Source organism: Aspergillus mulundensis, assembly GCF_003369625.1.
Source record: "Aspergillus mulundensis strain DSM 5745 chromosome Unknown scaffold_16, whole genome shotgun sequence".
Classification (NCBI taxonomy): domain Eukaryota; kingdom Fungi; phylum Ascomycota; class Eurotiomycetes; order Eurotiales; family Aspergillaceae; genus Aspergillus; species Aspergillus mulundensis.
The window spans coordinates 219,348-239,007 of record NW_020797904.1 but is presented as its reverse complement, the minus strand read 5'-3'; the positions used below and the strand labels follow the sequence as shown (position 1 = coordinate 239,007).

The 19,660-nt window shown below is 52.0% G+C and overlaps 9 protein-coding genes across 9 annotated transcripts; 5 read left to right on the top strand and 4 right to left on the bottom strand.

Annotated features, from left to right (window-relative positions):
• Positions 1–211: 211 nt before the first annotated feature.
• On the bottom strand, positions 212–1,674 carry DSM5745_10656 (uncharacterized protein; the record flags this gene model as incomplete). The annotated part of the gene is made up of 2 exons (XM_026752672.1): positions 212–1,504; positions 1,582–1,674. 2 exons carry the CDS (start codon positions 1,672–1,674, stop codon positions 212–214), a joined length of 1,386 nt encoding a protein of 461 aa, XP_026598690.1.
• A 1,751-nt stretch (positions 1,675–3,425) lies between these two features.
• On the bottom strand, positions 3,426–4,997 carry DSM5745_10655 (F-box protein; the record flags this gene model as incomplete). Its single annotated transcript, XM_026752671.1, has 1 exon — positions 3,426–4,997. One exon carries the CDS (start codon positions 4,995–4,997, stop codon positions 3,426–3,428), a length of 1,572 nt encoding a protein of 523 aa, XP_026598689.1.
• A 328-nt stretch (positions 4,998–5,325) lies between these two features.
• Positions 5,326–5,844, top strand: DSM5745_10654 (uncharacterized protein; the record flags this gene model as incomplete). The annotated part of the gene is made up of 3 exons (XM_026752670.1): positions 5,326–5,602; positions 5,655–5,759; positions 5,810–5,844. 3 exons carry the CDS (start codon positions 5,326–5,328, stop codon positions 5,842–5,844), a joined length of 417 nt encoding a protein of 138 aa, XP_026598688.1.
• A 357-nt stretch (positions 5,845–6,201) lies between these two features.
• On the bottom strand, positions 6,202–7,563 carry DSM5745_10653 (uncharacterized protein; the record flags this gene model as incomplete). Its single annotated transcript, XM_026752669.1, has 5 exons — positions 6,202–6,413; positions 6,469–6,639; positions 6,708–7,049; positions 7,124–7,219; positions 7,290–7,563. 5 exons carry the CDS (start codon positions 7,561–7,563, stop codon positions 6,202–6,204), a joined length of 1,095 nt encoding a protein of 364 aa, XP_026598687.1.
• A 1,522-nt stretch (positions 7,564–9,085) lies between these two features.
• Positions 9,086–10,881, top strand: DSM5745_10652 (F-box protein; the record flags this gene model as incomplete). Its single annotated transcript, XM_026752668.1, has 3 exons — positions 9,086–9,404; positions 9,452–9,776; positions 9,828–10,881. 3 exons carry the CDS (start codon positions 9,086–9,088, stop codon positions 10,879–10,881), a joined length of 1,698 nt encoding a protein of 565 aa, XP_026598686.1.
• Positions 10,882–12,038: 1,157 nt separating this feature from the next.
• Positions 12,039–12,371, top strand: DSM5745_10651 (uncharacterized protein; the record flags this gene model as incomplete). Its single annotated transcript, XM_026752667.1, has 1 exon — positions 12,039–12,371. One exon carries the CDS (start codon positions 12,039–12,041, stop codon positions 12,369–12,371), a length of 333 nt encoding a protein of 110 aa, XP_026598685.1.
• Positions 12,372–13,133: 762 nt separating this feature from the next.
• On the top strand, positions 13,134–16,274 carry ugd2 (putative UDP-glucose dehydrogenase Ugd1; the record flags this gene model as incomplete). The annotated part of the gene is made up of 4 exons (XM_026752666.1): positions 13,134–13,787; positions 13,849–13,977; positions 14,034–14,493; positions 16,081–16,274. The coding sequence occupies 4 exons, from the start codon at positions 13,134–13,136 to the stop codon at positions 16,272–16,274; spliced, it is 1,437 nt and encodes a 478-aa protein (XP_026598684.1).
• Positions 16,275–16,339: 65 nt separating this feature from the next.
• On the top strand, positions 16,340–17,746 carry ayg1 (heptaketide hydrolyase ayg1; the record flags this gene model as incomplete). Its single annotated transcript, XM_026752665.1, has 6 exons — positions 16,340–16,429; positions 16,473–16,547; positions 16,590–17,326; positions 17,371–17,503; positions 17,546–17,619; positions 17,665–17,746. 6 exons carry the CDS (start codon positions 16,340–16,342, stop codon positions 17,744–17,746), a joined length of 1,191 nt encoding a protein of 396 aa, XP_026598683.1.
• A 749-nt stretch (positions 17,747–18,495) lies between these two features.
• On the bottom strand, positions 18,496–19,521 carry DSM5745_10648 (bZIP transcription factor; the record flags this gene model as incomplete). Its single annotated transcript, XM_026752664.1, has 2 exons — positions 18,496–19,346; positions 19,395–19,521. The coding sequence occupies 2 exons, from the start codon at positions 19,519–19,521 to the stop codon at positions 18,496–18,498; spliced, it is 978 nt and encodes a 325-aa protein (XP_026598682.1).
• Between the last annotated feature and the right edge of the window lie 139 nt (positions 19,522–19,660).

Below are 19,660 nucleotides of genomic sequence, written 5' to 3'. Positions count from 1 at the left end.
CGGAAAGAGTCTTGGCGGGATAGAGCTAGAGGCATATCCGAATTGGGCATTCGCACTATTCTATCTGTCTCATAGCATTGTTGCCAGTGGGATGCGGGAGCGGTGCTGATTTCGCCAACAGGCGAATGTGATGGCGGTTTATGAAGCTCAGGACGAGAGATCGCTTTTAAGGAAGCGCTCAGTGCGCGCGGTGGGACAGAGTGACTGGCGTTCATGGCTCGTCCTGGCCAGGGTCGAGCATCATGTCATTCTGCCCGGAGAGCAAAGAAAACAGCAAAAGCCTAGCCTGCAAGCGCGCGCCGTGGGAGGTCATCGATCGAAAAGCTTTGAGCGCTTCGACAGCCTGCATAATAGGCCATATTTCGTTCTCCACATTCAACCCATATAGCATCTCCAGCAAGTCCGTGACGGCTTTGATAACAATCCACAGAAAGCCTTGTTGCGTAAGCAGGGGATGCCCAGTATGCGGATCAAAGGCCGTGCTAGCGTCGAATATTACTGCCATCCGCGAGACGAAAAGCTGGGCATTGTAGATAGATTCGCTGGTGCGCCAGAGGGTTAGAACTATCAGAAATAGGGCAAGGAATGAGGCAGCTTCATCCATGAAGCGTGCTAGTTCACGCTCATTCGGGCTCAGATAAGAGCCGAACTTCCTCACAAGTAACCCTGGCACCATCAAATTCAGCCGGAATAGGTCGACTTCCGCGAGTACGACGTCCGAGAACGGCGAGAAGCCTCTGTGGCGCATTTTCGTCGCGATGAATGACATGAACTCCTGTATTTGCTGCGCATCGCTCGAACCACCGTTTGGCGACGGATCACAGACCAAATACGGCATAATATGAGCCATTCGCAGCGCGGGAAGTATGGACGTTATAAGACTTGCTCTCAGCCCTCCTCTAGCCCGAACGGCTGCCTCGTATCCGTTCAAATGGGCGTGGCATGCGGTAGCAGCGGATAAACGTGCTTCGGTGATCGCCGCCATAATAATACCTCCCAGGGTTGGATCGTCGACCCTCCCTCTGCCATCTTGTATCTGTCCATTCAAGAGGCGATACGCTTGACGTTTGCGCCAAGCTACTTGATTGTTATCGCCGTTATTCGCGAAGATTCCATCCGCCGCAATGAGCATCCACCACATCGTCAGGCTGGAGCCAAGCGAGATCGGAAAACTGACATCGCGCACCGCGCTGAATACCGTGTCGGTTCGTGTTCCGTATACTCGGGCTGGGACCTGGAGAAGATCTGTCGCCGTCAGTACATCAGATGTGCCGCCACTTGCGCCCTGCGACTCACAGCAGTGTAGTAACGAACGGTCTTCTGGTGTAAGGTGACAGGGTAGCTCGCAAAATGGGTCTAGCGATGTTGCGATTTCGCGGATACCGGGGTGAAGGAGTCGCTGGAGTGCCAGTTCTGCATCATGGGTTGCGCTTCGAGGATCTCTTTGGAAATTCGCGGTTTCTTGCTGGACTTCGTTGTGGTCGCCGTCTCGAGCCTTCGGAATCTGATCCGGCGTGCAAGACCGTTAGGTTAGCATAAGACAAACGTCGTGCTCTGGCGCGAGAGCGTTGTGCGGCAAACCTTTGACTGTTTCGACGGGGCTGTGCCGACTCGCCAGGTCAAGACTGGAGGTTTGCGGCGCGTGGGTTTGCGATGCTGCTTCCCAGACACCATATCTCCACGCTACCTATCCATGCGGATGAGTCGCCGTGCGGAGCCTCGTTGAGACGTTGACACCGATGTCGCTGTCAGGCTGACCCCTCCTGGCATTGATCGGTCTACCGGTGGCTTGACGCTGCAGGGATTACCTAGTCTACCTAAGCGAACTGTGGCTGGGCAATCGCACTGTTTTTTGACGCCGGAAAAATGCAAATCACGAAGAACAAGCCGAGGAACGAAGCAAGTTTCTCACAACATGTGAATCTGTTTATCCAGTTATAGAACAATCAGTGTCTCGATATAATCAACATCATCGTTAAGGCGGATCTCTCATACCTCTGGCTTTTTTCAGAGCTGAGTTTCGTGGGAAAAGTAACCGTCCAGGCACGATGCCTTTTGCGGGGCCGTGGCTTTTCAGCCCATCGTCACGGCTATGGTCCCCAACACCTCAGCAGAAATCTCAACCCATGCTGGTCGACTTGAGCTCGGTGTCTTGCGGGGTGGTCGTAGATGCTGGGCTAATGACCTAGGCCGGGCATGGTTCTAGAATTGTCTTCGACCGTATCTACCTCCGCGCATTCCTTTGTTCTCCGCGGGCATCTCGTCATCGATTTCTCGCAGCATCGGAGACAAGATCGAACATGGCGTTGAATGATAACTGATATTGATAGGCACTGAGATGTATTAGCAGTGATCCGGCTCCGGAGTACTTTGGCTGCAGGAGATGAGTGTCTGGATGGCTGGAAAACATCAGTATAGGGACGCATACCTGGTAGCATCGACGGAGCTTGCTTGTCATCTCATTTGCCTCGAGCTATCGTGGAGCTGGTAAGTGATACTGTAGGATCAGTACTCGAAGTAGAATTTCGACGAAATCTCTGAGACGGTCAATTGATTCGCGGAAGAATTGTCGCATATCCCCATGCCATCCAGGACATCCTTATATACCCTGAGCTTCAGAGGAGGAAATATATAAGCTTCCAGCCTACCACAACAAAAATGCGGTAAGGCTGGCGATCTCGATGCCAATTCACAAAGGCCCGTCAGTGCAGACGCCACAAAATCCTGTTTCGGGTATAGTCGGTCTCAATTGTAAGAATGTCCTTGGGCAGCGCGAGACTGTCGTCGCAGATTGGACTCTCATCTTCGAGTGGTTTCAGACTCAGACAGTCACACATTTGAGGGGAATGTCGAAGAAAGAGGGTAAACGTGGATCCAGCGAGGGGGGCTAGCGGAGGTCTCGGAGATATATATTAGAGGATTAGAGGATTAGTGATACTCCAAGAAACATCATACGATCCTGAAACTTTGAGTCGCTGAAGCAATTCATGATCGGACTGAAGCGGAAATGAAGCTGGCGGAGAGGAGGTTGAGGTAGTTGGAGAGCAGAGGTGTCCATCCAATTCTTGGAGATCGCTCCTTCCGTAGGTAAACAAAACGGTAGTCCGAGATGAAGTTTGTCATTTATGAAGCTACTGGGCAGCAAAGCTGTCTTTTGGCATGGTCAGCTTCCTGTTTACACACAGCTTCTTTTTCTGATTATAGAGGTTTGAAGTATTTTTCTCATTTCGTCTTCCCTTTGTAGTCCTCCTGAAATGCACCTAAGAAGGATTGTTGCTTCATCGACTTCTGAAACATTGACGCCAACGTGGACTAACAAGAATGTGCATCGCTTCGCAAAATTATGTGGGGTATTAATCATATCAGAAATTATCTCATAGCACACATGCCAAGGGTAACAAAACATCATAGCATCATAGTTTCAATCATTCAATGTCATCGTCATCAGTATCAGTCACCCAAGACTCATCATCACTGTCACTCTCAGCCGCCGCATGCTGAAGCATCGCCGCAAAACCCGGGTCGTCCATCGCCTGCTGCATCATCATCATCTGTAGCATCCCCGGCATCCCCGGTCCACCAGGAAACCCGGGGAGGTCATCGTCATCACCATCATCGTCGTCATCATCATCCGGGCGTCCGCGTGGTGGAGTCAAATCGTACGGGCAGATCTGAAAATCGACCTTCGTCCCGCTAAACCAGCCCTGCAGTTCCTGGATACAGTCCGAGGGAGTTTTACCTTGCGGAATAATCTGACCGGCAAGCTTGACTGGGCGTGAAACATCTATGGCGAGGACGAGGAACTTGGTGAGATTCGGGTAGAGTCCTTTCTTCACGTCTTTCACGATGTTGGACAGCATCTCGCGGATGGAGGAGTTGCAGTCTGTTATGTGGAGGAGTTGGATGGAGGATGGGAAACGCGGGTGCGGCGGGAGAGTTGCGTACGGGACGATGACTGTTTCTAGGACGGGAAAGTCATCGAGAGAGGGGAGTTTGGGTGTGCTTGCGCAGTACTCGGCGTAGGCTTGGCCGTCAATGAGCCATGGCTCGCGGAAGAACTCCACGTGGAGGTGCTCGAGTGTGGCTTTGTGTGGAAGAAGGGCCGCGTGGGCATCGGCGGCATGGAACTCCTTCTCGTTGCCGTATCGGATATGGGAGTCGCCGTTGGGCATGGCAGAGAAGCCCTGGTATGTCAATGCCTTGACTTTCTTGCAAGCTTGGATAAGTTTCTTGAGGGAGATGGCATCAATGAAGCAATCCTTGAAGGCCAGCTCCTCCGCAGCAAGGGTCCCAGGTGCCCAGCTTGAGGGGTATTTAGAGCGCACGAGTTCGCCATCCACGAATGTGGATGCTTTGAGATTAGGGAGAGTGAGAAATTTTTCGTAGATCGCGATGTTGTACCCGGGGAATACAGAATCGCAGGCAATCCATATTTGGTAGAGGCTGGATAGGTACGACGGGTGCTTTTTCCAGAGCGCAAGGAACGGCTGCACGAAGACCTGGCCGTGTGCCACACGCAGTACGCGGATATTCGGTGTTTTGAAAGTCAGCAGCACCACGAACACGGAGAGGTCCTGCGTTTCCACCGCGCGAATCCAACGTTCTTCCTCCTCGTGTGGCAATTCCAATTCTCGAACGACATTCGCAAAGAGCTTTAGGTCATCGCTGGGAAGTTTCGGGGGGTTCTCGCCGGGCAGACCATATAAAGACAGCGTGACAGTAACAAACTTGACGAGTTCTCCCAGCGTGGGGCGACGATAGACAGCTTTGGTGAGCGAGATTAGCGATTTGAGGTCGTCAATATTGTCGCCATCAATGTAGCGGAACAGAAGCGGCTGGGCGAGGTCCCTGAACCGCTGGCAGACGAGGCACAGATTGTATAGTTCAGTGGTGGTGTTGCAGCTCCGGTCGCGTTCAATCGTGTCACTGTCCGGTTCGGCGAGGAATTCGAAGATTCGGTTCAGAAGCTCGGTGGGGAGGTCCTGGATGTGGGACATGACGGTGTGATATTGAACTCACGCAAGGGCAGGGATCTCGAACCTGGACGCTGAAGGAATGGGACCCGGACGGGGAGCTCCGAGTGGGGTGTCCGGGGAAACTGTCAACAGCAATCAGAATCCTGATCTTCGATCCGATCGTGGAGTCGTAGACGCGACGCGTCCAGCTCCGAATCGGGTAATAGGGCAAGGAAGCTAGGGCAAGGCATGTGCATGACGTCACCAGCTCTCCCCTCTTCTTCCAGGTTTCACAAGCTCAACTTCTTTCTTTCAAACACTCTTAAACTTCTCCCACATCTAATTCTCTTCAAAGAAGCTACTATCCACAATGCCAGACATGTACCCCTCCGCCCGCAAGCGTCGCACCGACGAGCTTGCCAGACTAGCCGACTACCACATCCAGCACGACCTCTCAGCCTCCGACCGCGACGCCTTGAAGTCCGCAGCGAAGACCGTCTCCGTATGGACGACCGTCGGATCAGCGATTGGAATCGGCCTCGGACTCTACGCTGCGTTCCGCCTGCGAAGCTCAAGAAAGGCATTCTTCGATGTCTTCCGCGCCGCGGAGAAGCCCACCCAGATCGTTTTTGCGAATGGAAGGACTGGTGCGTCCTCTTGATCCGTTACTGGCATTTAACTCATAATATATTTGAACAGAGGCACTTCCCGATATTACACCCCTTCTCAGGCCGACGACGCTGGGTGATTTCGTCACCTACTTCTTTGCGTCCGCGGGTGGTTTGTTCCTCGGTGGAGAACTAGGTATGGATGAACTTGACTATATACCACAGAGCTCACTTGGCTAACGATAGACACCAGGCTTTCTCGGTGGTGCTGCGAGCGGTAGCCGCACGATAACAGGTGATCCGGAGAGGAAAAAGCGCATCGAGAATGCTTTCCGGAGCTTCCGGGCGGATACACTGCGGAAGGAGGCGGATGAGTTGGAGAAGGGGAAGTCGGTGACCGAAGAGATGTTCTAATTTTGCCTCGACGCGGTCTTATTTTGTTCTATAATTTCGAGGTCACATCGTGTATTGCCAGGCGTTGACGGCAGTTTGGTATCTTATGATGATATGAGTGCAACATTATTCCTTTGACTTATCTAACATACTATGTTATACTATTAAACGCTGAAATCACCCGTATGATACTTCACTCGGCATGTCTTTATGAGATTACAGGGTCGGCGGCCCATGTGTCAAGCCTATGCCAATCGCAAAGTCCTCCCCTCAATGGCACTCTGTCGACACAGTTCTATCATCTTCATGACAAGCGCCGCATCTCGAGATTTGACCGCGAGCTCTTCTTTCCCGCCAATCGCATCATGCACATTCTGATAGAAGTGCTGGTACCCTCCCGGCGTCGCCCTCCATTCCTCCGTCTTTATCCCCTTTCCATCAACTACTTGAAGCGTGCCTACCACTCGACGTTAGCTTACTTGAAGGCAGGTATATGGTCTAGACAGACTTACCCTCATTTCCGGCCGCCCCAACCCCGTACCCCTCACAACCAGGATAGATGCCCCTCTGCAGCTGCTCCTCCTGAACATCAAGCCCGTACTTAACCCACCGCCCCTTTGTCCCTAGGACCTCGAACCGCTTCTGCCTGTCGCTGACAACGTATTGCGTCGAATGGAGCTCGACTACAACCACCATATCAGCATTTCCCACCAGTTATGTAAACAGTAAGACTCCATAAGACAGCACGAACCTTTCATCGCCCCCTCAAACCCCAACAAAATCAAAAACCCATCATCCACAAACCCCTCCTCCCCAACCTCCCGCCCATGCGCCTCATCAAACAAAAAAGCCGTCACACTCCTCGGCATCCCGAAAAGCACGAGCACCTGGTCAAGTAGATGACTGCCCAGATCAAACAGCATCCCGCCCCCCGGGACCCCGCTCGCAAGCCGCCATTTCCTCGACTCAACTGCCGTTCGCGAGTTCGGGGCGCAGTCGAAGTGTGATCTGAAGCGGATTATTTGGCCAAGGGGGTTGCTGGGGTGGGATAGGAGGGAGCGTAGGGTTAGGAAGTCGGAGTCCCAGCGTCTGTCTGGACGGGTTAGCTCATTATGTATGTACCATGCCCTAGTTTGGTAGGAGAAAGGCAGGTTGGGCTGGGCCTACTGTGGTAAACAGCAAGCTGGAGACCGGTTTTCTCAGCTAGATCCGCGAGTTCGCTTGCCTCGGCGTATGTTATCGTGAATGGCTTCTCCACGATTACTTCTCTTGTCAGCAGGGGTTCATCTGAGATCCCGTACTCGTCCCAGTAAAGAGTAGGGCACGTACTCACCATGCTTCCCACCCTCCAAAGCGGCCTTTGCCAACGGGAAATGCGTATCGTTCGTTGAAGTGATGATGACTATATCAACGTCCTCGTTTTGGATAACAGCGTACGCGTCATTGTAGATCTTTGCGTCTGGGAAATCGGTGATCGCTGAGTATCCCTCCCTCGGGGCCCGCTGGACGATGGCGTACAGAACAAATCCCGGGTTATGCAGGATAAACGGGATGTGGAATGTTTTTGCGGAGAAGCCGTAACCGATCACTGCTGCGTTGAGGGGCATGGTTCTTCTTTGAGATAGGGTAGGTGTTGAAACGGTAATGAACATTTTTCTGGATCTTCGACTTCTAATACCTCGCCTAATGTCGGAATCCGGTTCCCGCTAGCCTTGATCCTGTCTATATCCGCCATGCGGCAGGAGTATCGAGGACGTTCAACAGCTTTCCCCGACACCCCTATGGCATTGAATACTTCTGCCAATTCTTATGGATAAGTATCAGCCTCACTAAGCATCTCAATTCCACCTGCGACTCCTGGCCTGGTATTCTTGATCTTCTCACCTGCAAAGGGCACTGTCTCTACCTTTCTCTCTCCTAGCATTCGCAGATGGGCATGTAGAATAACCTTAGGAGGCATCAAGCCCTAGAGCAGACATCCGTAGTATCATCGTCATTATCAACGAAGGTTGCTTTCAGTGTACGCTGGCCAAAGCTAGTGAATAGTCTCAAACTACCCTAGGACATTGGCACTGAGACTGCTAGAGACTCACAGCAGGACCTCAACATCCCCGTTCTTAAAGCCGCTGGCTTGATATATGGCATCTCCCTCTGTTCAAGCCATCGTGCGGTGGACTTGACGTTAATTGTAGGTTTACATCTTTGTGCCAGACGATAGAGAGCTTTAAGTAGGAACAATACATGGCACATGGTTCGGACATGGATCCTATGTCCCGGATCTTTCTCTCGACTGTGCCCATTTAAGTTGCACATAGTCTATATAGACTGCCCTAAGAGTGGGACATAGCAGATTGATTTGCCTCTGCCTTGCCCTTCGCTAGAACCTTGGTCAATCACCCACGGAACAGCCCCTTCTCTGGCAACGTACTCCGTAGATGCTGTAGGAAGCACCTGAAGCCGGGAGTGGTTGTTCCTGGCCATTCCGTAGTCTCGTGACGAGTAGCCAGAAGTCAACCACTTGTTGATTCGACAATGCCTCCACAACCTTCTCCATGTTTCATCCTATCTCTTTTATACCTGTTTTCAATGAGCGCTTACAATATGTCTTTGGATACTGAGAGAGGCAGTACTTTCTGGCCCGGAGAGCCGACTCAAGTCCATGCACTCATCCCATGCCATTCACCTTTTCTTCCCCTCCCACGGTGAAGCCGTAATCTCCAGCTCCAGATCTCCAAGCTCATGGCTATAAAGGCTTCTTCTCTCTCCTAGCTTTCAATATTCCTTCTTACATCTTCCAATCTCTTCAGTTCGCATCCCATGGTGAAGCCGTGATCTCCGAGCTCCAGATCTCCAAGCTCATGACCATAAAGTCTTCTTCTCTTTCCTGGCTTTCGATTTACTTCTTACATCTCGTCTTCTCTTCAGTTCTCATCCCACAGTGAATGCCTTGATCTCCAAACTCCAGAACTCCAATCCCCTGACTATAAAGTCTTCTTCTCGCCCCTGGGCTTCAACTTTCTTTTTTACACCTTTTCATCTCTTCCGTTTCCACCTCGCAGCTTTTCCTCATCCCGTACTATCTTTTTCTGCCAAGCCTCGTCTTCATCACCACTGAAACACAATCTCAACATGGCTTCGGAAGGCAAAAAGCGCAAGCGCGCTGCGTCAGTCAGTTCCACAGACAGGCAGGCAAAGCGATACCGCGAAACCGAGAACCCTCGTGACCCGATGCTCCTTCCCGCTGACATCAGGAAAACAATCTTCGACCACCTTCCCATGTCCGAGATCATTCACTGCCGGTCCGTCAGTAAGACGTGGAACGGCGAGATCCAGGGCTGGATGGAGAAGTACCCAGTCCAAGCCGCCAAACATCTTCGACCTTTTTGGAACACTTCTATTCCCAACTCGGTCTGGAACAAGGTATCGGAGGATGACATCAAGAAAGATGGTATGTGCCGTCTTTGTTCTTCTTGCTTACAGAACTAACAATTTTAGCATTGCTTTACGGGCGATTACAATCCGGAAAACACACTTCTCGCATAGTGTCTGTGACCAGAGAAACCGAGGTTTATGACTCTCCAGAGTGGAACCTCACTGTCGGCGCCTTTAACTGTCAGATTAAGCACAGTGAAGAGAGGGAGGAGTATTATGTCTGCTGGAGGTCCCTCCAAGGTGCACGCAGCCGCAAAGTACTTTCGCTTGGCGAGGACATATTCGATGGGGATTACGTTCGGGGGGTACATTTTCTTCTAATGAACACAGATGGTGCCATCCTAGTCGACGCCCAAACACAGTACGGCCCAGAAAATCGGTCACGCAGGTAAGTGCAGTACTGAGCTTCACAATCCGTGCCCGCTAACTCTTGTCCCAGGTTGATCGTTTACTCTCAGTACGAGGAGTACACAATGTGGGAACATATCTACCCACATGCAAACGACGATTCTTTCAAGGTCCTTGGACTTGGGGAATCTCGCATATACTGTGCCATACGACAAGACAACAACGACGAGTACGACTTTGTTGCCATCAACTTCCGCAACGGCAAAACCCTCTATCGAGTTTCCATACCCCATCTGACTTGGGACCGCATCCTCGATAGCACAGCACCCTGCAAGGTCTTGTCGTCTACCTCGCATACCGACGAAACTGTGGTTTTTACCGGAAATGTCCGCCCCGTCGACCAGGCCTTAGAGGACAGCACGGATATGGTCATTGTCATCAACGGCAGAACCGGCCACAGGTACCCAGATATCTTGTGCTCACCTGCCAGAAGCATACGTTGTATTGGCGATTCCATGACAGGCCAGTATGCACTAACGTGGTGCTTGCAAGCGTCTGATGTTCCACCTGAACTGCAGAATGCACACCCCGAGTTGGCGGACCACCACATCACGCTCGCCCGCACATTCTCAGCCCATTCCGGCACGGGCGAGCATTCGTCATCAGGGGCCATGGTTGTCGTGCACCCTCGACCTTTCAATTATAATGCCGTGCACCCATTCGCCATGATTGCTATGGATTACCAATACCAGGATCATGGGGACTTTTATAGCCAGTATCTCACATGCCACCCTCTAGTTCTTACGCGGGACAATGCCATTTGGGACGCTGCCAGCGCCGTGACCAAATGGTTTTTTCAGGATCCGACTGCCGTGACAATCGGTTGTTTTACGCCCGGTGACGGAGTGGTTGTCAAACTCCCTGAGACACGTGCGGCACTTGCTCATAAAACTGGGTCTCTGGGCTTGCCGCCTGGGACGAGGTTCATTTCAAATGGGAGGATCGGGGCTAGACCACGGCCGACTGGCGCTGAGTATACCACAGACTTGTGCTGGACAGACGATGCCTGTCTCATGGTCGAAGATCCTGACGAGACTCTGATTTTCGGTTTTGGCGATCCCCGTTGTTTGCCTGAGCTTGATTAGTTTGTTTGGCGTTTGGTCTATCTTGGGTATTCCCGGGATTATCTACACTGTTTGTATTGAATCTCTAGTAGTTTTAGTGTTCTAGCTTCAAATGCACTCCTCTCGAAATAAAAATGTCCTGTAGTCCCGGCCATAGTATCACCGCTGTTATAGAGATTGGCATTACCGTTTACACTACCATAAAGCATGGTGCACAAACCAAATAAATCCCATCTTTAACACGGGACATGCACTCGCCCCAGACAAGTAGGTATTGATACAGTTTACCATCCTTGTAATGGATCGATGTGATACTCCTTCCGCATGCCAGAGTGTATACGTAGAGTGTTTACGTAGACAGACACGACATGGATGTAATACGAAGAACACTATTAGAGGACAAGCCAGAATCAACCCCAATGAACTATAAATGGTGTATCTATACAATCCCAAACCCCAGCTGCCGCATCTTGACCTTATCCATTCCACCTCCAAGGTCCAGAACATCCTTCGGCTTTTCCACCGGTTCGCATCGCTTGCATCATACATACAGAGTAGGTCCTGCTCCAGCCAGCCCCATAAGGCTGAACAAGCCTAAGTGGGACCGCATACGTACGCAACTTCTCCACCTCGGGACAATCGCCTTGTCAATTCCGAGTGTGACGATGTTGTGATCGATATCGAGGAGAATAGGATACGCAGAATGGAAGGACAGGGTTTAGAGAGCGTATCAGGTGCGCCGGCTACAAAGGACGCCTAGGTCCACGACGGAGGCCATTGAGCTTAACTCTCTAGAGCAGCCAAAAGGGCTCGGGCTGAAGTCGAATCATCGAAATATCTACTGCACAGCCCGTAGGCAGCCATATTCCAGTAATGCCAAGCAAAGGTTAGGCCAGCTCCAGCTGCAACGTCCAGCCCTAATCCAATCATCACTGCTGGTGCAATCACCGCTGTCTGATAGCGGAGCATATCGAGTCAGATATGACGCAGGCATACTGTCGCCACAGACTCTCCTGTAGACAGACAACGTATAAAGTCACCCTGTCCACCCTGGCTGCAGAGTAGATCCTCAGACCAGGTTCGTACGAGAAAATCACCTCCTTTTCACAAGAATACACAACAACCACATACCAACCAACTATACCTACCTGACACATCATCCAGCCAACAACAACGCAATGGGCCTCCTCTCAAAGCTCACCCACCACCACGAAGAGAAGAAAGAAGAGCACCACCACGGCCATGAGCAGCACCACGGCCACGGACACCAACAACCAATGGGCGGCCCCGGCGGAATGAGCGGTCCTGGCGGAATCAGCGGTCCTGGCGGCTTTGGTCAGGGGCAGGGACAGATGGGGATGGGTGGCCCTGGTGGTGGTCCCGGTGGCATGCAGGGACCCCCTGGGGGCCATGGACATGGAGGTGGACACGGCATGGGAGGTGGACATGGAGGGCACGGGCACGGCGGGCCTGGGGGTCCTGGGGGCCCTGGTGGGCGCGGAGGGTTCTAAGGTTCCAAGGTTAGCTTTTATCGCTGATACATGATATATATCTCTTTCAGTCTTTTTCCTCATTGATGCTAACTGAAAAATTCCATAGGGATCACATTTTTGTTTCTGGGGTTGGATACCTATAAGCGAATGTAATGGGACACGTGGTTGAGATTGATATTATTCAGGGGGTTGAAGAGCGTGAGAGGTAATGCTCACTGTTTATTCCACGACATGAGGACTGCACGGTGATTTACATTTGCTTGGTCATTGGTCATTGAGCTTTTACGAATATATACTTTTGCTTCGGTTTTAGACACAACAAGACGTCTTTTGCCCTACCATCCTCCTGCGATATATACCAAACTAGTAAGCTGTTGTCTTTTCAACCAAGGCAGAGCAATCGCAAAACAAGAGTTCAATCATTTACATCATTTCTTCCTCCAACGTTGTATGACCCACCTGAAGCCCTCCAGAACGCCTAAACACCAGCAGAAAGAGACAACAAATCCCCAAAAATAGACCGACTACTAAAATTGGCTTAATGGGATGAAGTATGTGGCTCGAGGCATACCACGTTGCCAACTAGCTCGACCTCCAATCGGAGAGTTGCCAGCTCATCACGAACGTGGATCGGCTACCTAACCCTAGGTGGTGGGTAGACCGCTACTTGGGCCGCAACAACAACAACAACAATCCCAGGCTCCCTAATCCACGACGAACACTCTCAATTCTACTCACGACCATCAAAGTACACACTAGACTCCATCCAATGCAATCCCAATGCCCCTCTTCATCCCCTTCCTCTTCGCCCTCGCCGGCACACTCACACTCCTCCTCACAAAACAGATCCGCCAGTTCACATTCACAGTGCCAATCCTCAAGTCCAAGTCCAGAAAGCCCGACCGCGTCGTTGTAGATGGGCATACATACTCCGAATCAGTACAGGATAACGAGAAGCCTAACTCCGAGAACAAGAAAGAAACTCAACCCTCAACCCCAGGGTCAAGATGCGCGGTCGAGAGTGTCCGGCGGTGCTGCGTCATTGGGGCAGGCCGTGAAGGCGCTGTTACGGCGATTGTCCTCGCAACTCAGAATACAGGGGTTCAGTTCTGCGTTGTTGATGGTGACGAGGGTTTGATTCGGCGCTGGAACTCGGATGGCCTGCCGTTTTCTGAGACGGGGCTGGAGGAGATGCTCTTCGACGATGAGGCTCTTGGTGTGAGGGATGTTGATGAGGACAGAACTCCGCATGAACGAGGAGGTCAAGATCAAGACCAAGATCAAGATCAAGATGGACTCAACATTAAGGCGTCCATGTCGCATGTCGAGCGGCGCAGGAAACTATCTAACTTGAGCTTCTCGACCGATGTCCATGCCGCGGTTGGAGCAGCGGATCTTGTCTTCTTGTGTGTTGAGATGGACGGCGGTGCTTTCGTACGTATCCAACATCACTATCCATTCGTAGGCCTTGTTTCCCTAATATACGTACCAATAGGATACGTCCTCACCACACACCTACCTAAACCCAACCCTGCAAACCATCGCCCTCACGTCAAAAGGGCCCAAGATCATCGTGCACCGTGGTACAGCGCCGTACGGAGCAACAGCATACATACAGAACCGGGTTCGTCTCCCCACCGTCTCCTTCCCTCTCCATATCCATCCTAACCCAAAGCACAGTTAACCGAATCCTCGCCAGAAGCAACATACACGGTCCTCACAAACCCCTTCCTCTCCTTCGGTTCAATACCATCAACACTACACCCACCAAGCGTGATAATCGGGCACATCTACGCCCCCACTACATCCTGGTCGGGGATAACAGCCCTGAAAGACCTGTACTCGTGGTACCCGGAGGAGCGCATCGTCACGATGGACGCGTACTCGGCTGAGCTTGGGGCGCTGGCTAGCAAGGCCCTCCTGATGCAGCAGGTGCTTGCGCTGCGGGGTGTGAGGGCGTTGTGTGAGGGTGCCAAGGCGAGTAAAGGCTGTGTGGGGTGGATGCTGGGGTGTCCGGATTTGGATTTGGCGCGTGGCTTGGGTGCAAGGGGTGGGGAGCTCCAGCTAGGAAGGGAGATGAGGTGTTTGGTGGGACTTGCGGAGAGTCTGGGGATTAAGGAGGTGAAGGCGTACTGGGAGGGTATGGGGGGGATGGAAACGGTGGAGTGTAGGGGTTCCTGTTAGTGGGTTGGTGGTGCGTTAGGGGTTGGAGAGGACGGGGAATCGAGCTTAGAAGAAGATTGCAAGCTGTCATCAGGGATTTGAGAGGGTGCTTTGGCCGTACTAGATGGACTCTGGAAGACCGGGGCGACGGTAGAACAAAGTCAACGATATTATTCAAGCTTTGGGAGGTAGTACCGAGTGTGTTAGTTATGGGCTTACTTGATGATACTTGCGCAGGATGCAGCACGGTCATTTCCATTTTTCACGGTAACCAATGATCCACGAACACATGACATATGTACATGTTCTCGTGGACTATATTCAAGTTTAATATCAGATATTTGACACTGATAGCTACGGGAGCAAATAGCCGTGCTGGTTTCTAAGGTTACTCTAGATCTCGCGCATCATCCTGGCCTAGTCTAGTCCAACGGAGTGGGATGTAACGAAACATCCGGATATCAAGGAAAGAGAGCATAGCCCGAGCCTAAAGTCATCATGTTGATCTGTATGGGTGTATGAAGGAGGAACTCCGACCAGGCTACCATTGTGTAGCCTGGACTGTACTATACCTCGAGCAGGACTGCATCTACACTTACTGGTACTGATACTGGAAATGCTGTAGGTTGCGGGCGGTACTATTTGCTGTCTACCTATGTTGATACGCAACGCGATTGGCATATACTTATCCTCCAACAACTGCTCATTATAAATCATAGTGTACCAGTGCATAGATATGACAGGTACGGAGGCTATCTCGGGCATGAATGAGGCTCCTCTAGCTTTGAAGTTGCCCAGTTGTTAAGCCGGATGTCAGGCTTATGAAATGAGGATTGATGACCTTGGGAACATATTGAGGTGAATTGTGGTACCAATCAGGTCAGACCTCCCTGGCATTCCAGCATGGAGCCTGTAGTTGGCCTGTGATGGTGATGGGCTAATCGCTCTGTCTAACTCTTGAATCAGCTCCCCTGTTACATACTACATTTGAATACCAATGCCGAGATTATGACTAGGTGGCCATGCTACTTCCAGAACAACGTCTGGCTTCGAATTACTGCACCAAACTGTTATTGGGCTGCTGGGAATGCAAGTTCCGCTGTGGAGGACAGCGGTGCTGAGGCTGATTGAGAAGGACACTGGAGGAGGACGGAACCAGCAGGAAGAAGAGATGCGTGGAAATGGTGGAGGAGAAGAGAAGGGAGGAGAGGAAGGATGAGAGGAGGGAGAGGAGGGAGAGGAGGAGAAAGAGAAAAGTAGGAAGGTTAGGGTAGGGGAGGGATAGGTAAGTAGAGGAGAGTTGAGGAGTGATGAAGGTAGAGGAATAATAGAGAGAAAGGAAGAAATATGGATAGACACATGTATTGATGATCAAGCATTACTAAATAACATCAAGGTTTGTTAGAAAGTTCTACAAACCGGCAGCCAGGAATGAGCGTTGGGTTCTAACAATCCTTGGATTAGGGTTAACAGATCTTATATACTACCCGACTAGGTACAACTGAAGCGCCACGAGGATCTCGAGATAGATACAAATTGACACACAGATGACTAACATGCATAGTTGGCATGAAGAGGAATCGAAAGCGAACGAGGAATGCAGGTGTAACCTTCACATCGTGGTTACGTGTGGAATCCTGGGCGCCCCGGAATAGGAAAGAATGCAGTCTCAACGTCATCTTCAATAGAGCACGACGCTTCCTCTGCAGTCTCAACATCATCGACATCGAGCACGACGCTATTTCTGCGGCCGCATGAACATTCCAAGTTCTCATTCTCAATTCACTCTAACGCAAGCTGAGAGAATGCAGGCTCGAGGCAGAATGGGCTGGATACTGGGAGACAAGTTCGACTCGGTCTACCCGCACAAGGGTTCCATCAAAGCGCTGTGGGAGACAAAATGGAGAGCAGTGGTATGTGGACCGTAATCAGGGAAGATCGACCTAACTGGAGCAGTGCGAGAAGTCAGTCTACCCCTTCCACGACGGCAAGCTGGAGGATTTCGAGCCGATCATCGAGAAGCTCATCGCTGTACGTACCGATGCCCTGCTGCTGCTCGCGCTGACTCTCTAGGGCAACATCAACGATGCATACTCCGACGCTTATACCGAGACCTTCCTTCCATTCGCTGAATCACTGGAACAGCGGGCTGCGGAAGCGCTGCGCAAAGGGGACACCAGCACAGCATCGCATCTCCTTCTCCGCGCGGCCGTCGTGTACCGAATCGCGCGCTATCCCTACGTCGGCCCTGACTCGACTGGGCTCAAAAGGACGGCCTTTGAGCGGCAGAAATTGGCATACCTCAAGGCAACCTCGTTCTGGAGCCCGCCATTGACGGAAAAGACGGTCGAGTTCGTGCACCGCGCAGGGAACGAGGGCTCGCAGATACCAGTATACCTCCGTATTCCTGACGACACCGGTGCGAAACCAGTGCCGTGCGTCCTGATCATGACCGGACTGGATGGCTATCTGCCGGATAACAGTCAGCGCATCCATGAGTGCATCGCTCGCGGGTGGGCGGTCCTCGTCTGCGAGATCCCTGGAACGGCAGACTGTCCGGCAGATCCCCGCGACCCTGAAGCCCCTGATCGCTTGCTGGATAGTCTCTTTCTGTATCTGCGCAGCAGGGCGGATATTGACATGGCCAAGGTTGTGGTCTGGGGACTCAGTGCTGGGGGGTTCTACGCCATCCGCGCGGCGCACACGCACCGAGATCATCTTGCCGGCTGTATTGCCCATGGCCCTGGCGCGCACTACTTTCTGAATAAAGACTGGCTCAGCAAGGTCGAGGACCACGAGTATCCGTTTCCGTATGTCATTCCGCAGCAGAGATTCTGTCGGCTAACATTCCCAGCATCGTCTCCGCCTGGGCGAAGAAGTACGGCTACGATGAGCCGGCCGATTTCTGCACGCAGGGTCAAGGGAAGTTCTCGCTCCTCGAGACGGGGATTCTCGACCAGCCAAGCACTCGGCTGCTTTTGCTGAATGTACGCTCTTTACTCGTGTTCACGGCGTAGCTAACCGACCAGGGTGTGGACGATGGTGTGGTTCCGATCGAGGACTGTCTTTTGGTATTACAACATGGAAACGCGAAGGAGGCAAGGTAAGCGACAAGCTTCTCCATTTCCATATGATGCTGATGAACTAGGTTCTACCCCGGCCTCCCCCACATGGGATATCCATACAGCCTGGCGGAAGCCTATAGATGGCTGGAGCAACTGTTAGCCTGACATTCACAACTCGATAGTTTAGGGTTGGCTGCCCATTGGCTATACTTCTTGAAAGGTATTGGAATCCTATGCTCGCAACAAACATGTGTATCAACCACTCATTCCTCGAGGATCGTTGACGAATCTGCATGATGTGGTCATCTGTCACATATGCTCTAGAAACTATGTCGTATTGGCTTAATTAACCTCCAATCTCTGATTTGCGCTCGCCGAGTTATAGTGCTGGATTCCAACTTGCATGCCAGGTAATATGTTAACTAGGACCTGCTTATAAGTAACTGCCTATAAAGTAATAAGTTACTTAGCTAGGAATATTGCTCTCGAAGGCAATAACAAGAAACCCTGTGCCGGCATCATAGCTGTACCTTGCCAAAGCGGGTTGTTGCGGTTAAGCTTATAGGGGAGTGTATATTCTTGTCCGTGTGCAGGATGAAGAGATCATGACCGCGAGGTAAAAAGGAGCAGCGTTTACTAGCTCAATGGCCTGGATAACCCAACATTTCCATCAAATCATCAGCCGGTCACTGGGTCTTTTAATAAGGTATGTACCCGACCGCATCCGGAACCTCTAGCCATCATGGGATACTCACTCGGAAATTCGACTCTTAGGGTATATAGATGAGCTTTACCGTCAAACTCCAAATAACCGTCATCGCCTAGGAACCACGTGTGACGATCTAGCCTAGTACACCCTATAGTTCCAGACAAGCAAACACCAGCACCATATCCAACGAACCCTTACCCTAAGCTCAAGACCCCCGAAACAGCGCCCTCTCCCCCCTCACCCCCCTCCACCAATCCGTACTCCGAAAGAGCTCCGTGCACCCGCGAACAACCCACCCCCACCGCCGCACAAACGTCTCCGTGACCTCCCACCCCGCTGGATCCCACGGGTCCCGCCAGATGATGATCCCTGTTTCGCCGCGCCCGATATCCCCCTTCACGCCTCCAGGGTCGGGGGGTGAGAGGGTCCCGTGCCCGCACATCGCTCTGCATAGTGCAATATCGTCGAAGGCGTTGCCGAGCGCGGACTCAGCGCGGATCAGGGTATCGCGCATGTTCGGGATCGGGAGGAGGTCGAGCCAGGGGTGGTGCGGGGTGCATAGCTGGGTGGGCGTTGGCCGGAGAGAGGCCGGGAACGAAGGGTCCTCTGTATTTCGCAGACAGGGCTTGACGGGTCCAATTGTGGCAAACGGGGACACCGCGGCGTCGTGCATTTCGGTTGCGGTGTAGCCCAGGATTGCGATGTTGGTGTGCAGTGCGCGCAGGACGTTCACGCGGGTTAGGGGGAGGAGGAGGTCTGTTGTTGGGGATGGTGTGGATTGGAGGTGCTTGGAGAGGAGGTGTTCGAGGTGGGTGAGGGTCTGTTGCGAGTGGGGGGCTGAGGGGCCGAGGATGCGCAGGGTGTTTAGGGTATAGAGGAGGGAGGGGAGAGTTAGGGTTATTTGGGGGGTGGATTGCGTAGTGGGTGTCCCCTTGCTGCTATTCAGCGGTGTTGAGGATGGAAGTGAGACGGCTGAAGAGGTCTCCTTCTCCATTGGACGGATAGGGGCATTCTTCGGAATCGTTCTCTGGGCCTGTGCAGTCTTCTTACGGCGTCCTGGGAGCACTTAGCATGAATCGGAGACACAAATGGAAGGGGCCGTACGGTGAGCCCGTTGATTCAGGCGATTCTGCAGGGTCCGTCGTTTCTGTGGGTCGATTACGCCCTTCCAGTTGTCTAGCATCTCCACTTCATATCGGGTTGATGTGTTGGGAGTGGTTATTGAGGACATGGTTGGTGTGACAATGCAAGATGAATCCCGCCCCTGGTGGCGGTTGATGCTTTAAATGCTGACACTTGCAGCTGTGGGACTGGCAATGAAAGCAAAGAATATGATTGGCTGAGAAGAAACCCGGCATGAAGAGTGGCGG